Source organism: Falco biarmicus, chromosome 7 (genome assembly GCF_023638135.1).
Source record: "Falco biarmicus isolate bFalBia1 chromosome 7, bFalBia1.pri, whole genome shotgun sequence".
Taxonomy (NCBI): domain Eukaryota; kingdom Metazoa; phylum Chordata; class Aves; order Falconiformes; family Falconidae; genus Falco; species Falco biarmicus.
Window position 1 is genome coordinate 45,019,321 of NC_079294.1, and position 17,027 is coordinate 45,036,347.

At 45.2% G+C, this 17,027-nt stretch overlaps 1 protein-coding gene across 1 annotated transcript; it reads right to left on the reverse strand.

Moving 5' to 3' along the window:
* Positions 1-3,035: 3,035 nt before the first annotated feature.
* Positions 3,036-16,317, reverse strand: LOC130152363 (inverted formin-2-like). Its single transcript, XM_056345816.1, has 8 exons — positions 16,052-16,317; positions 15,321-15,441; positions 14,604-14,768; positions 13,804-13,906; positions 12,800-12,958; positions 11,029-11,796; positions 9,525-9,584; positions 3,036-6,095 (listed from the first exon to the last, which is right to left on the reverse strand). Exons 1-7 carry the CDS (start codon positions 16,306-16,308, stop codon positions 9,526-9,528), a joined length of 1,632 nt encoding a protein of 543 aa, XP_056201791.1. The 5' UTR covers positions 16,309-16,317; the 3' UTR covers positions 3,036-6,095; position 9,525.
* Between the last annotated feature and the right edge of the window lie 710 nt (positions 16,318-17,027).

The window sequence follows — 17,027 nt, forward strand, 5'->3', positions numbered from 1 at the left end:
ATTCAGGGACCTGCTTGCATTAAGAGCATCCCAGCGTGATAGTCTTCACTGTTGACTTTACAACGGGTATAATTTATTCTTGAAGTTTATGATTCTTACAAGGATAAAAATCAGAGGTAGAAGAAACTAGAGATCTTAATCTTTTCTTGCACAAGGAATCTTGTTGCTGTAAGGGTCACCCTCTTCCTTTCGGAAACATTCCTAGTGGCTTCCAAGGGTTTTCTGCAATCTGGATTCAGAGAGGTCTTAGGGGAACAGTAGTTCTTTGAAAGCTACCCTTTTCTTTTTTTTTTTTAACTCTAATATTGTCACAAATGTTATGATGTCAGAAAAGAGAGGAATGTTTTGGTTGTTGTTTGTTTTTGGTGTGGGTTTTTTTATTTCTTATTACTAACAGTATTTCCTTTGTGGTATTTTTCATCAACAGTTGTCAAAAGGAATTTACAGATGTGGAAACTGAGGCACAGAGAAATGACTTGCTACAGGAAGCCAGTGACAGAAAATCAGTGATCCTGATAGCCCAAGTTCCCAGTATTTCATTTCAGTGCTCTGGCATGCAAAACCCTTTTTTAGTCTTTGCAATCTAGCAAGTTACCTGCCTCTCCCTTGTTAAGATCCAGCTACTGCTGGGCCTCCATTTTCTCCTTTCAAAATGCTGGTTACAGCCAGAAACAAAGTAAAAGTGCTCACTTTTCACATTGTAACTACCTCTGCTGCTGCCTGGAGGAGGGTGGTTTGTGAAGTCTGTGTTCTCAATGTCTATGGGCTCAGTCCTAGTGATAGTTAATGAAAAAGCCCTTTAAGGGAACTGGCTGTACTTTTTGGCAGCTGCTGGGATCTGCAGCCTTGGGATCTGCTGCAGCTGAAGGCTGGATCAGCAGTAGCAGCTGTGGGTGGCAGGCATTGGGGGAGACTGCTGCTAAGACCCCTTGGCTGATTTTTGTGCCCTGGGACAGAGCAGTGAGGCAGTTCAGTCAAGGAACCATGCAAAGGTGTATGTAGAGTACAGGGATGGGCTGTGACAAGTAGGAGGCTGGGAGAAGGTGGATTGTAGCATTAACTTTGTAGAAGGCTTTGTAGAGAGTAGGAATGAACTCTTCAAAACGGAAAGGATTTTTAGCTACTTTAATTGGGGCTCGTATAGCTGAAGGGATTAGAGATGGGATAGAATAGCGATAATCCTTGGACATTTGCTAGTTTTGCAATAGGTCATGGTTTTTGAAGAGATTACCTTGTTGGCTGTCATTGATCTACAGGCAGTTCTGCTGTGGTCGGCACCCAGACCCCTGCAGGCTGCCGTGTGTGTCACGGACATGCCCCGTGGGAGGTCAGGGTCTCTCCTCAGTTCTCTAGACCTCTACGAGTGAAGCAGAACGGTTGAAAGTACCTGTAGAGAGAAAAACGCTTGGGTTCTCCCTGGGGTTTCTCCAGGAGATATCCAGGAGATATTTTAGAAAAACAAATCATTTGTCCTGTGATTCAGGATGGGTTTGTAGACTGCTACTATGGTGAATGTAGTCACTACTCCTGGGGCATATTCTGAGTTTATGATACCAGTTCACCAAAGAGGACTAATGTACAGACCTGAAAGAGTTTCTGATCTCCTCCTCCTATCTTTTCTGAACTACTCCACTTCTTTTGTGTCTGGTTCTTGCTTAACAGAGAATCATAGAAATGTTGATTGGGAGAGACCCTAGAAACGGTCTTGTCCAAGCTCCCGTTCAGAGGACTGTCACCATCACTGTAGGTCAGATCAGCTGGTTTTGTCCAGTTGAGCTGTGAAAACCTTAAAGAATAGAGGTTACAAGCCATGGCAGTATACAGAAAAAGCCTGTTGGCCTCAAAGGATCACTTCTGTAAATTGTGTGTTATTGGGGGTTTCTTTTAGATTACAAAATCGAGTCTTCTGTTTCATCCGATTCAAAGGATCACAGCAGTAGACATCTTAGATCTGTTACCCTTTTTGCGTATGCAAACCCTATCTCTCTGTAGTAGCTGTGACTTTCATCTATTCTGATGGATTTGGTATTTAATTGTCACTCATTAATGACTAAACTCATTGCAGATTATGTTGTATGAAGCTGTATAAGTACTAAACAAAGACATTAGGTTCTGTATGCCCAGAGCAGGGCAAACCGACCGTAACCGTAGTGTAGGTATCATCAGCAAAGACTGCTGATCATAGAAGAAACCTACTTTGGCAGGCTGGGAGGGAATCTAAACTGACTTGATAGGAGCTGACTGTCGCAGAGTGATTCTTATCTTCTGGTCTGGAGTAATGTGAGCTGAGTCTGCTTAAAGTCTCCATTAGGGGAGGGCAGAGCTCCTGCTAATTCCTGCTGACACCTGGCTCTGTATGAATTGTCACACACCATTCTTGCAAGAGTTGTTCATGCTGCAGCAAAGACAGCATTAGAGAATCTGTAATAATGAATTCAGTACTAGCATGGATGAAGGAGTTATACTTACAGTGCTGAATATGCTGATTAACCTGCAGTGATCGAATTCTCCGCTAGTATTTAAGGTCTGGTACCTGCTCTATACTAAGGAGTTGGAAAGCTTTTCCTGTACTAGGGACCTCATTTCCATTGCAAATCCTGCAAACAATGTGGTTATTCTGCAAGATTGTCACTGTGTAGTAATTGCAAACACCCCGAGCTGTCTGTCATTATCACTGCCCCATTTTTAACCCTCTGTAGTCATGCTTCTAGACATGGAAAAGCTGTTTCTCATATGCTGCCCACAGCTTGATTGTGACCAAACAAAATGTGTGTTAGGATGGAATTGGTTCATGTCTGTATTTGCTTTGAGTTGAAAGGTGAACATAACCCCATGACTAACATTTTTGCCCATATTTCATGGCTGTGACTTCTATCACATAGAAGGAGCAAGCTAAGATTGGTAGTGCTGACTTTTAGTATTGGTGTTTGTATGTTGTACTCAATTGACCATGGTGCGGAGAAAACCAGAAATACAAAGCTGTAGATCCAGGCTTTATGTTTAGATAGAATGAAAACTGGATAATTTTGCTGAAATAGACTCATGAATTTTTCTTTTATTTCCATTATCCTCTCTCTTTCTAACCAGAACAGAAGGTATTTCTCAGCCCCCTCTGCTCTACTGAATGTAGAAGATGACCAAATGGTACACTCAAACCAAAAGATACCAGCATAACTTCGGACACAGATTTCAGTCATGCTCTAAGTACAGTGCAACACTCTGGTGGTACTCATGTACTAGATGCAGCTCCATTTATACATCTCTGTTTCTTTGAGAGAAGAGAATGGGTAATTATTACTAAGCATATACAACAATCGTATGCTTAAATGCTTTATAAACTATGCAGAAAATATAGGACTTTGATGGACAAATCCTGGTGAATTGTAGGTCTTCCCCATCCCCACAAGAGGAAGAAAACTTTCCAAGTACTTATTTTATTCTAAACTTTGAAATATTTTCAGTATTGGAATTTTAAAAAGAACCACAAAGCCCAAAAACCTAACCCTGAAACCCCATACTATTAAACGTATCTGAGTTCTGATGTGAAATACTTGGAAAAGACTTCTGCCAATTTCTTCCATATCATTTTATCATGTAGCTAATGCTTAATTAAGGAATATGCAGTTATTTTGCAGCTAGAAACTTGTGGCATTCACAGCCTGGTTGAATATACTGGACTCCATGTGCAGCTGCTGCAATACCCCACAAGAATTTTTTTCTGAGATCCAAACTCATTGTCGGCTCAAATGACCACAGACCTGTTGAAATAGCTGCAAGTTACATTGTTTTTACCAGCAATTAATTTGGTCTTGCAACCACTGAAAAATCTTCAGGATCATGAACTTTATTTCAAGGTCACAAATGGAGCAAATCTGCACATCCCAGTTGAACATCTTTCTTTGACCCACTCTGATTTTGTTCCCCTGTACTTAAGTAATCACTTTAATGGAAGCAGAGCTGCTTATTGAGCAGCTTATTTCAGCCTGCTTATTGAGATGTGATTGAATAGATTATTTAATATAGTTTTCACAGATGAATATGGAACAAAGAACCAGCAGTGGCTCAAAATCACCCGTTTCTCCATAAACTCTTCAGGGCAGTGGCAAGATAATGCCAAACACCCTCTTTTAGAAGGCCAAGGTAAGAACGCAGAGCAATAGAAGCTCTGGCTGTGTGGAAAGAGCTGCTCTTTAGGTGGAAATGAGGGTAGCTGAAAGACCCAGGTGGAGAGAAGTGGACACCCGCTGCAGCATCTGAAGACAGCAACCTGCTGGGCATCAGCAGGTAAGGTTCCCCAGGTAACACTCGGAGAGCCTGTTTGTTCCTGACTCCTGAATCTCCAAATGATGTTGTTCCTATTGATGAAACAGCGGGGTGGGGAGGAGGAGGCTGGCTGCTCGCTGCGAGCCTGAGCTGCAGGCTCTTGCTGGAAATACGGAGGTTGCAAAGCTGCTTGGAAAATGTGTTTGATGCTGAGCTTTCTGTAGCCTAGGGTCTAACCCGAGAACAGAGAAGCTAGATTAAAGAGCAAAAGGAGGATGCTTGGGCAACGTGCTCTGAGACTGGAAAAGAGGGGGAAAAGAGGGGAAACCTGTGAATGTGATACAGTTCTGCAAGTCAAACCTGGGGTGGGTTATGTGGTTCTGCAGGAAACAGGGGGGCTCTGCCTGCTCCTGCCAGCCGGGAACGGGTTTGCAGCTGCAACGGGTCTGTGCCGCCCTGTGGGGTCTCCTGAACTGAAGCTGCCCATGCTTCTGCTCTCAACTCATCTTTCCTTTTGTTAACCAATTTTCAATATGCTCATAGCAATGCTTTGGTCAAAATAAACCAGTGATTTAATTCTTGGTTTAACTTCTAAATCCAGCAAAGTTTTCAGTATTACAAGGACATTGACAAGTCCTATTAAGCAAAGCAAAATAAGCTTTAGCCTGAACATTAGTCTAGCCACAGTGAGTTACCATATGAAGGCATAGTTCTTAAATGCACCCAGCTCTTCCACCTGATTCATGTTTCAGCACAGTATCACACCAAAGATTCAACAAATATAGATCATTTTAAATGGACAGCTATGTACAAAACTATGATACAATAGTATTATAAAACTTGAGAAATAAAGTTCTGAATTTTGAAAACACAATACTGCACATTCTCAGTTCTAAAGCAAAAGTAACATGAACCCATGCGTTCTGCAGCTTGAACACAAAGACTTTTGAGTGCAAGCAGCTGACAATGGAATTCAAACCCAGAGATTTACTAAAGGATGAGCTGAAAATGTATCTGATAGAGTACTCTGGAAAACCTGTTTCTGTTGCTCTAATAAGAGGAACTGGGTCCCCAGTTCTCCAAAAGCTGATGGACGCATCTGTGCATGTAAGAAGACTACTGCAAGACTACTGGCGTGCTTCAACTTAATTGCACATAAGCGTCATACAGGAACCAGACACTGTTTATATGGCCATATGCTTACTAAAATATATACCTTTTTTTTTTTAACCTTTTTTTCCCATGTAACTGATCTCCCTTGCTTTGAATGGTTGAGAGTAAAAATACATTTGTCTGATCTGGGCCTTGGACCTGGTCCAATATTAATCGTGAGTGGGCAGTGAGAAGAGGGAGTTAGTATGCTTCCACCTGTGATGGTACAGACTGCTTAATCTATACCTTTAATTTACTTGATGCACTGCTATTTTTAAAATTTCTCTGAGGGCTAAACACTGCCGTCCTTTCTTGGGCCACACTCAGCTGTCATTTCAAGAGGAGTTTGGCCTAAGAGCAAATTGAAAGACTTGGCTTCCAGGCCAGCAGATGAGAGGTCTGACTCTTCCACACTGGCCATGCACAGAACCGGCCCCTGTTCCCGCGAGCGCCCAGCGTAAGGCACAGGCTGAGGGATCTGAAGTCTCTGCGGAGGCTCTTTGGGTCTTGGGGAGAGGAGTGAAAGGCTGTGCGAGGTGAAGCAGTGTGTCCTGGTGGGGCAGAGGTGACCACCGTGGTGTTTTGGTGATGCAGAACCTGGCTTCTGAGAAGCTGGCAGTGCTCCGGGGACACGAGCGGTTCACTGGGCCTCTGTTATTTCTTCTGCCTTGCCGTGACACCTGCAGGAGGAGGAGGAAATACAAACTATTTGCAACTAGAAAGTGAAAATGATGTGTTTTTGCATGTGTGTGTATGTAATGGTTGGGTTGCTACTAGGGAAACCAGTTTCATGTTCCTCAGATAACCTAAAACCAGGTGGAGCTAAATCTTTATGTACTTAATAAAATCCTCATGTTTCCAGGACATGTTTCCTGATGTTCAAGAGTTTGGGCAACTTTGCTTTCAAATGGAGTGCTAGTTCAGTCCAACATTAGTCTGATATTTTCCAAGCAGAATATTGGAATATGCTTCTAGATAATAAGTTGCTGAACTTACTAGATCTAGCGAATTTAGCAGGACTGTCCGAAGGATGGGGCTGCACACTGTTGTTTTTAAGAGCCTATCTCACACCATAACCAAAGCTAATACCTTTTCTAATGACAAACATGAAGGAAAAGGCCTGAGAGGAAGATGAGCATTAGCCTGATCGCATTCCTGGGGTCTGTTAGAAAACAGACTGAGGCTGCAGAAGGGGAGGTGAAGCATCTGTTCCTCTAGAATTAAAGGAAAACAATTACAAAAAAAAAAAAAAAAAAAAAAAAAGGAAAACCTTGACTCTTAAATGCTGCTGTCTTTGCAGGGGGACACTGAGGTCACATCTGCTGGCACCCAGCACTGTGTCCCCCCTCCTGCCCCTTCCCTTCCTCCTCACCAGGCTGCAGTCTTTGACACTGGCCTATGCTCCTGGTTTGGTTTGTTCTTTTATTTTCTAGGTAATAAATCAAGCAGATTTGTGAGCAAGGAAATTGCCAAAGCTTGGTTGCTTATGGATTTGTGCTTTCAAGACTTTTGTTTCCCCTAACCTTTCCAAGTGACATAAAGATGGGAGGAGAGGAAAAAGGGAGCTGCACAAATAGATATGAACTTTTCTCTGTAGAAATTCTCCAGTGTCTAAGGCAAGGGAACTCAGAGCACCCCCGAGTTCAGGCATTTGTACAGTCCCTCCTCTGTTTGACTGTCAGCTTTTGTTAAATGGGCCTTCTTCAAGCTCTTTTGAGATTTGGTTGGAAATGAGTTCAGATGTTACCAGGGTGCACACAAACACAGTGTGGCCACCAGTGCCTTGATTCCACAGGAAAACCAGCTAAACCATTTATTTTGAGAATATGGAGGTAATGTGGAATACCACTCTTTGGGTGTGGAAGCTGACATCCAGAGAACATTAACACATTAACATTAATACAGAAATTGCTGCGTAACAAGAAATAGTCAAGGTGAAGCAAGAGGTCAGTTGCTGTTTACAACTGATCTTGTCTGTTATTGTTCTGAAATATTATTTCATAGAGTCACAGGCTGTTCCTACCCTTACTCTTCTGCTGTTATAGAAGCTCTAAAAACTGATAAGGGGATCAAGTCTTGAGCTGTGCAGCTGGAGCTGCACAAGAAGGTCACTGCAGCTTCATTGAGAACCCGCAACTTCCACATCCAGCAAATTCCACCAGAGAGAGAAATATCCTGTACCAAAAGAGAACTGGTGCTTTGACCTGAACAGACCATGTGTGCTTGGGACAAAAAATAAAATAAAAAAAGATCAGGTGGAATATCCTAGGAAGAAATATTGATGGGGAGCACTCTAGGCTGGCTGAGTCTGTCACATCAAGAGGGATGGACCTGAGCTGCGTTTGGGTGAGGAAGCACTGTGGCTGGAGACTAAAAGAAGCATATGGGGTTTGTTTCTGCTAACCTTTCCAAGTGACATAGAGATGGCAGAGGAGGAAAAAGGGAATTTCAGGTTTTAAGGTGCAACTCATCTCTGCCTTCCTGCCACTGAAGCACAGGTGGGAGCTGCCAGTGCAATGGACCTGTGCCAGGCACTGCATTTCAGGGATGTGCTGAAACTCCTGCCTGACTCTGTCACTTCGTAAAGGTACTGTTTGTCCATGCATTCCTTTGTGTTGCTTTCCTATGTCTTCTAAGGAGAATGCAAAGCTGTCTGTGTTTCTTTTCAAATATAACTTCTTTTAAGTCTGCAGGCCTGAGTCCTTGTGTTTAAAAAATACATAATCTCAGTTATGCTTAACTCATGGTTTCAGCTTCCCTCCCTGTGCAGCATGACCCCTGCTCCTGACATACTTCTTACCTATGCTTCACTGCTACTAGTTTCTGCTCTTGCAGTAAATCTTCCCCAGGATTTTTAAACAAACAGAATTACTTCCCTTTTCCACTTGATGTAATCCTGTGACACAACATGGAAAGGGCCAAGAGGAAGGTGGGAGTAGTCGGGACTGTAACTACTCAATACCTCATTTTCTCTTGCTAGCAATGATGCTCCAGGTACAGGAGCAAAACCAATCCTGTGTGGAAATCCTAGAGATTCCTCTGTTTTATCACGCCAGGGGCTGGGGCTGCCAGGCGGTGCAGGAGCAGGGGTCCCGGCTGGGGTCCCAGCCCCAGGCACTGGGGATGCTGGAGAGTAACTACATTCCTTTCAGAAAACGAGACAGAGATTTGACGTTATTGATTCGGTTCATAAGAGATGCTCATCAGCATGGAAAGGACAAGGCGTAACTATGCAATTTCAGTACAGTGGGTGTTTCAATTGTTTTTCTTGCTTTTCTTTCCACTTGCTGTAAAAACAGGCAAAGTTTTGCCAAGGAAGGTCTCATCCTGAAACTCCTTGTCTGGAGTTTTCTTTTGAGGGGCATCATTTTGAGGGGTATGTTGTCAGCATCAGTGAAGGATGCAGGAAACTTGGTACACACTTTGACTAGAAATTTGGTTTACTGATATTACTTTTTCTGGTGACAGAAGTCAAATGACATACCCCCACCACCCCATAAATTGCATGAGTGCACAGAAGAAGTATGCATGGTCTGTTTGCTCCAATGGACTAGTCTGTGTGCACCCTGGAATTGAATTTGGCTTTGAGATGGAGCTGGTATTTTGCCCCAACTAATACTTCTCCCTGGGTCCTGTTTATTATTCCCTTTTCTAGATACCTGCATTTAAACAGTGGTATAGGAAGTGGCTACCCACAAGCAAACCAAACATTGTTCTTTGCAGGAGGTAGGTACTGAAATTGCATTTTTGCATTTTCTTGATAAAATAATGGGATCAAAGCAAGGACTTTGTTTATCACGGGAAGCTGGATTCACTTGGTTAGAGTAATGATTTTTAATTATCTGCAGGGAAAGGCAGTTTGGCTGCAGCTGACAAAGAGGACAGACGTGGGGTGTGACCCTGTGTTGAGGGGATATCAGCACTGACTCCACTCAACGCAAGATCAACACACTGGAGGGTAAAAATCAGAGTAACAAATTTATTTTACATGTATTTGTGATTAGACACAAAGACAAAAAGCTTAGCTAATACACTGAATACTGATTAGGTCTGTAAAGTCCCAATGCTGTGGTTAGTTCACACAAAAACACCTTTGCAAGTTTACATACCTCATTGTACCACACAACCTTTTTTTGTTTTATTATCTCCAGTATCAGTCTCAATCTCTGCTTTTAAACAAAAGAGAGACACTAAATATATCTGATCATGGCAAGGCAAATGTAACAACAGGAGATTTTCCATGATGAAAATATTGTCTAGTAGCAGAGAGGTTCCTAACACGCTATCCCTGGATGCCCAGGGAGCCCCACGGCTTTTGCAAAGCTCAGTTCCTTAAGCCAGAAATACTGATTTCAGATGTCGGGGAAACATCACCAGGGCTGGGAGCCTGGTGTGCTCCCATTGCTGCAGCTCCTCCTGCTGCCTTCTGGGAAGCAAGTTTAGGAACCACTGCTCTGGGAAACCACTTCTGGTTTGTGGCTTGTTTTTCACTAGGGAAAAGTGGCGTGTTTAGAAACATAAATAACTGCAGCCCCGGGGCATGCTGGCAGTATAAGGGTGAGTCCCTCTGTGCTAGATGCTCATTCCATGCTGTCTTTCTCAGCAGCAGGTATTCAAACCCTCCTTTCCTTTCCTTGGAAGGGAAAACATTAAACATTAATAAATAGATATTTCCACCACTTTTCTGCCTATTTGTTTGACCCCAGGATCTTGCAGAAAACAGGCTTTGGACAGTATACTGTACCTTTCTAAAGGCTGACAGACCCATGTGTCTTCCCTATAAAGCACTTCTAATGTGGGTTTAAAGTACCCACCCAAGGGCAGCTTCAGCTCGGTAGAGTCTGAGGGACTTGGACGAACTTCCCAGGTTTGGGACCAGCTGTGGGTATTTGCTGTGAGGTGGAGGCCTGGGTGGCTCCATGCCTCCCGCGCTGAGCTCTCTCCCAGCAGTGGCAGGGCAGCCCAGCACCAGGGATGGACTCAGCTGGCCAAACACTGTCCTTCACAGAAGCATCAGCAAGATGCTGGGTTTGAATTGTTGACTTTTTGCCCCTCACCCTGCAGTGATGGCTTGAGGGCCTGATGTTCAGGAGCCACCTAAAGTTCCCCTGGGGCAGGTTGTCAGGTCACTGCTGACAAACTGCTTTTGCAACCTCACAGCAGCACTGATGTTGCTGCCTTTGTGTTTATACGTAGATGAGAGGGGGTGATCACTGATTAAGTACCCAGTATTAACTGCTCTGAATCACTGCTCTGGAGTCTAATGGGGCTCTTGTTTGCACATAACTGTGCCTTGTAGCTGTCTTCAGCACACTTGACAGATGTGCTTATTGCCATCTTTACTGTGTATGTCTAATGGGCTTTTTAATTATTGATTCATCATCACCTCTTTATAAACTACTTAGAAATGTCAAAAGAATGAACTGTGTTTATGTTTTTCTTTTTAAATCTCATTCAGATTTAAAAACCGTAACAGCTCCATGGAACAGTGTAGCTCTAGGGGCAGGGGGCACTGGACCTCAAAGTGGGGAGGAACATATCTATATATAAACACATCAGGAAGCCTCCCCAGTTAAAACTCAATCCCCGAGGGCTACACATGAAATACACTACCTGAGTAGCTTTTGCTGTGCCTCTTCTTCTTCCTTCGTTTCCCAGATGGCCTCTGCTTTTCCCTGTCGGTGTGAGTTTGCCCTGGGGGGAGTGTTGCTGAACAGGAGGAGTCGGTGGCTGGCTCCTCCGAGAAGGACTTCTCTTGAGAGGTATCCAACAGTGAGTCTGTACCAGGGTCTTCATTTTCCTTTGCCATCTCTTTTGACTCAGCCTCATCACAGGGAGCAGGCTGAGTGCTGCCAGGGTCGACCCCGGTCTTGCCCAACTGAGTTTCTGGTTCCTGCACCAGACTGTAGCTCTCGGAGCCATCAGCTGGGTGTTCCTTGTCCTGGCTTTCTGAGATGGACCCGTTGGTCCATCTGAGTTGGTCTCTCAGAGCAGTGCCCGAACTGCTGCTTGCAAACCTTATCCCCGTGCCCACGTTAGCAGCAGAGAAGGCAATGGAGCCGCTCTTTGTGCTCTGCTGGAGGCTTGCCCAGCTGCCTGCCTGCTCCATCATGGTGTCTGGCATGGGCTGACTGGTCCCATCAACTTCCACCAAGCTTACTGAGGGCCTTTGAGTCCGGGACTCTGGTGGCAAACCTCCTCCAGCATTGTTTTTAGATGATGCCTGGTTTGAATCTGAGGCATTTGTAACATCACCACTCATCTCCATCAGGGCAGTGGTTGAGGGCCGAGTGCTTTCTGAGGGACGATCATCATCATTGTTTTGCTTGGTCTTATCATTGATCTGCTTTCCTGCTGCTTGCGGATCCTTAATGCTCTTTCCTTTAAACAAAAACATGCCATCAGCCACAGCTGCAGAGTTGTATCTAGGATCAACCGAGGTGTTTCTGCCACTGGGAGATGTTAGAAGCTAGCCAGCTGCCTATGGAGGGTGCGCTGACCCTAAAGCAGCTACGCAGAAGCAGCAATATTTTATCTTCCCTGCACCTCCCCTCCTTATACACCATGTTGGACTCCAAGGTTCCAGCTCAGCAAAGCCCCTCCTCTGTTTTCAGCAGCTGTTTTTGTGTCTTTGCTGCCAACCAGCTGATTTCCGTGGAAGCCCCCAGACTTGCAAGGGCACCTGAAAGCCTACAGCAGGAAGAGGGAACCCACCTGTGAGGTTCTAAACTAGGTGGGACTGCTGGCTTGGCTGCATGAGGACTTCAAAACTGCCCATCATCCAGCCTAATCCTGCCCTTGCAGAGCAGGTTAAGGAGAACCACAGGGCACAAGTCAGGCTCTGTGGTAGGCCAATGCCCTTGGACTTCTCTAACATGACTGACACCAAAGCCAAGCCATCAAATAAAAGCTAAACCCATGGGCTGCCTCCTAACAAGCATCTAAAGGATTTTGGTCCTTCTGCAAATAGAGTTTTCTCATCTTTTTTAAGGACTTTTTTTAGACTCCCAAATGTAGACTAAGACAGGGTGCAGCAGTCCCCAAGGCAGTGACAAGCTGTGCTACTGAGACTTGATAGCATGGAAGGCACTCGTGTGCCCCACCAGCATGGCTTTGTGGCTGACCCATGGGCTGTGCCTCTCGGAGGGTTTATCAGCACAGGTACAAGGCCACGCTGCTCTAAATTGCTGCTAATTCTGGGACAGACCCGGCTGGCAACAGCTCAGGGCTCTCTGCTCCTCTTCTCTGCAGCAATGGCTGCAAAGCCTCCTTAAGTTAAATGCCCCAAATGCAAATGTGAAGGTTTCTTGCTTGTGTCCTTGGCTCAGGCTCAGAGGCAGATGGGAATGAATAGCTGCAGGTACAGTCGGGTCTGTGTCCTTACCAGGCTGGGTCTCCTCTGAGCTCTCTGCAGGCAAGGTTTTAGGAATTGCATCCGACTCCTGTCTGTTCTTTGTCTTTCTCAGCGTGAAACCTTTCCTTATGTCGGCTAGCAGCGCGTCGATGACGCACACCTCCTCCTGCTTCACCAGCCCCTTCTTAACTGGGATAAAGAGAGAGAGAGAGAGAGAGAGGTGTTAAAACTGCATCTGTCAGATGGGGCAGAAGGAGACTTTGCAGCGATGCTCTTGCTTGGGGTGGGTACTGCTGTTCCAGTACGAGCAACCACTGGGTAGAAGCAAGGCACTGATGCCCCAGGCCTGGGAGAAACCCATGCTCCATGCCCCCACAGCAGCGTGTCCTGGCCGAAATCAAAGGGTTTCCCGCAAAGTCTGGGTGCTACAGGCTGGCACTGGTGGCACCTGCTCTGCCCGGACCTGTGCCTGGTTGTACCATGACCTTGAAACACCTCCTGTTTTCTCCCCGTGTCGGTGGGGGCCTTTTGTTTTGGAGGGAAAAGCATCTTGATTTTTCTTTCCTCTCAGCTACTTCCAATTGTACTTTCCAGTTGTGCCTTTCATTTCCATCTGGAGAAATGCAGATTTAAGTTAAAATCTGCAAGGTTTTTGGGATGTCAGTAGTTGGTAAAGAGAGACCATTCAAGTGTATATGGGGATTTTAGAGAGGGGAGAAGTCAAATGTTTCTTGTTAGATTTGGGATTCAAAAGATATGTTTAGAAACTGGAAAAGTTAACTGAAATGTTTCGATTTGGTATTTTTTTTTCTCTGCTGTTCAGTCAGCAAACCTAAAATTAACTTCTCTGCCCAGCTGCAGCTGCGAAAAGTCAATCCTTAGTTACGGCTGTAAGACACCTAAAAAAGCCTTTAGTCAGCCAGCACCTGGAAATCCACAAAATAAATTACCACTACTGGTCCATTAAAGCAGGACCAGCAAAGAGCTCCTACTGGCCTCATCTCTCCTTTTTTGAAGCCTTTTCAGGTACTCACTGACTTTTCCATTTTCTCCCTTCTGTCTCTTGCCCTCTTCCTCTTCCAGCTGTTTCTTCCTCTTCTCTGCCTTGGCAGCTTGCTCCTTTCTGTCCTTGTTTTCCTGCGGTAATGTAACAGGGGCATGAGAAGTTTGGCTAAATGTCTGCTAGAAAAGCCGACGAAGAGAAAGATCTACAGATGGTTGCAAAGGAAGAAGAGAAATTCTGGCCTTAACCTGTACAACAAATAAAATGGGCATGGGAAATAAAGCCTGTCCTGCCAAGAGGGTGGGAGGGAGACCGCTGGCTTGGCCAGGGCTGCCACATCCCTGGAGGAGGTGGCAGTGGTGACACAGCTACCTACCAGTGTGGAGCTCTTCTGCCTGACCTTTAGCTGAGGCAAAAGTGGAAGGTACTGAAGCCACAATTTCCCCCAAACTGGTGGGTTTTTTACTACACATACTCTTTCTGAGTCTGGTTGCTCAGGTTGCAGCAAAGAGTTAAGTTTTATAAGCCCTGTCCTCTAAAATTTACACACTTGACTCCAAAGCATCTTTGTACCTCTGAAGCTAAAGTTGCACCAAAATTGCAAACCACCAGGGTCTGTGCCAGCCAGGAGCACCAGCACGGCACAACTCTGCAGTGGAGTAGGGATCAGGCACCTCTTCACCGGGTGATGTCATGCCAAGCGCCCAAAGGAGGAGGCTATAACCAGCATCTTCCCCTGCCCAGACTCAGGTGCCCATCCCACCCCGTCTGTCAGCACAGAGGCATGCCCCAGTGCTAGGGATGCTCAGCATCACGTGTGCAGACACCAACCTTCAGGGCTCGGATGAAGAGATCTCTGAAGGTCTTCATGGTGCTAAATATGTCCTCTAAAGACAACTTGCTTGGGTCTTCACAGAGATAATTTGCAAGTTCTTCTCTCTTCCTTTCAATGGTTTCAAATTCTTCTTCGAGCTTTCTGGAGGCATCAATGCTATCCTGAAATGAATTTAATATACACAGTAAAATACTATCCAGAACACAATGAGTGAAGTGCACGTAAAGAGAAAAAAGATGTCAACCTAAGAGCTTGGAGCAGGACTCTGAGCCCTGGCTTGTAACTGCATCAGAGCTTATAAGGTGGGAAGAAACGAAGATTTGCAGATGATCTTTGCTCTTGGCTGTGCTGTGCTAGTTTACAGGGGTGGCTTGAGCAAGACATGGAAATCTCAATGTCAAGCTTGATCCCAGGAGAAGTGATCCACACAGAGGGAGAGGGTGGACATCTTCACTCAAAGTGAGGAGTCATAGAACAGAATGGAGAGAGCAGTTGGGGCAGAGGCCTTAAGAAACGGCCTCACCAATGTATCCAGGTTTGGGGTGGAGCTGGCAGACACCAATGGGTTGTGTGGCATCACAGCCTACTTCCACATCTGACAGCATGTCTTGCACCAATATTTTCCACCCTCTCATTAGCCTCCTCAGCTGCCTATGTACTGCATGCTGCCTCTGTGTGTGTAACGGGAGATATAAGGGAGCTCCACTTCTGACCTGGATAGGTTTCTCATACTGTTGTTTCACATCGTCGTTTGAAGATAGGACCTTTCGCTGAAGCTCCAGCAACTTCTTTAAATTGGTACTAGACTCCGTGCGTATAATATCAAGATTAATTCTGAAATCACACAGATACCCCCCATTAGTTGACACTCCAGCATCTTGCGAGGACCAAAGAATGGACAAGTCTGAGCTGGGGGGTTGATTGTCCTTCTGCTTCCCACCACTTCACTGAACTGAAACCTGAGCTCTGAGCTCTCTGCACAGTCCAAACTCACAGAAAACAGCTTCTCTCTGCAGCACTTATGAAAAGGCTGCCAGGTCTACCTACAACTTTGTGTACTGAGATGATGAATGCCAAAAAAAGTCCACCCATTCAAAGGGCTGTTCTCCACACGCAGGGCTTGGCATTAGCTCACTTTCCCTGGTTGAAGGCATAAATGCTTCTGGGTAGCCAGCCTCCACAAGCTCCTGCTACCACAAAGGCAATGCAGGTTTTGAAAGGGCCCAGGAGGCAGCATTAACTGAATACTCTGCAAATTTCAGCCCAGAACTATTATATATTAAAGGGGTTTCAACATTCATCAGGCAAATCTTTTGGTTAAAACTAAGATGCCATCTTGTTAATGTGCTATTCCAGCTGCGTATGTCCTAATTTCTGGTACATTGTTGATGTGTATGAGATTTATTTTTGCTTTTAATTCAAAGGAAGTGACACACAATTTTACCCTGCTGCTTTTGAAACATATTCAAGATCCTTTGGCAGTTCCAGTAGGTCCGTGTGGCTGTTTTCTACTTCCTGAAGCAAAACAGAGAAAGAATTGTTATTTGCTGTGTGGCAGGAGCTGAGAGAGGAAGCTGGGGGGGAAGAGACATGGGCAGAAGTGCCTGGGAAGGATGGATGGCTGTGCCACGTCCTGCCGCTGCCCCCCTCTGCAGTTTGATTGCCTAGCAGAGCTGAGCCACATCCAACATGGAATGGCATGTTCGGAGAGGAAAGGCATTGCTCCTGGACTATAGACACACATAAGAGGGTTGAATGTTGAGAAATAGTAATTCAAAGCAAACCTGACCTGCTCCTGAACTGTTCTTCTGCTCTCTTCTGAGACACCTACTCTTGACCGTGAAAGAGGTAGGACTGTGGTTTGATGCAGTCTGACACCTCCTTAGGTCCCAGGGGGGTATCAAAAGGGCTTGAATCTTATTTACATTATTTATTTTCATGGCTGTGCTTGCTGAAGCTACTGCCAGCTAAAGCAGGGCTTGAATTTGCATAACTGGAATGGAGGGACCTTGATGAATGAAGGCAGCAGAACAGAGCATGGATAAAAAAGGAAAAAACAGGGAATAAGAAATCCAGGGAGGCTTGGAGAGGAGCATGAAAAGCTCGAGCATAGCCTGCTGGAAAAGGAAGAGGTCATGGAAAGGCAGAAGGGCTAAACAGGTACAGACCAGACGGGACAGCTTTGGCAGCCATGTGCTCTGCGGTTTGCAGTTGATGATATGCAGATTGCACAAACATGAAAAAGGAAGTTCCAGCCATTGTGGGGAATGATGCTGGAGGAAAGCAGAACAAGTCTTACAGTAAGGAGGTTCCTGAGTAGCGCCCACAAGCAGCAAGTCTTAAAATAAGGAGCTTCCTGAGTAGTGGCCACGAGCAGCCTCCACCAGCCTAAGTGATCTGAACACTCCCAACTTGTGACA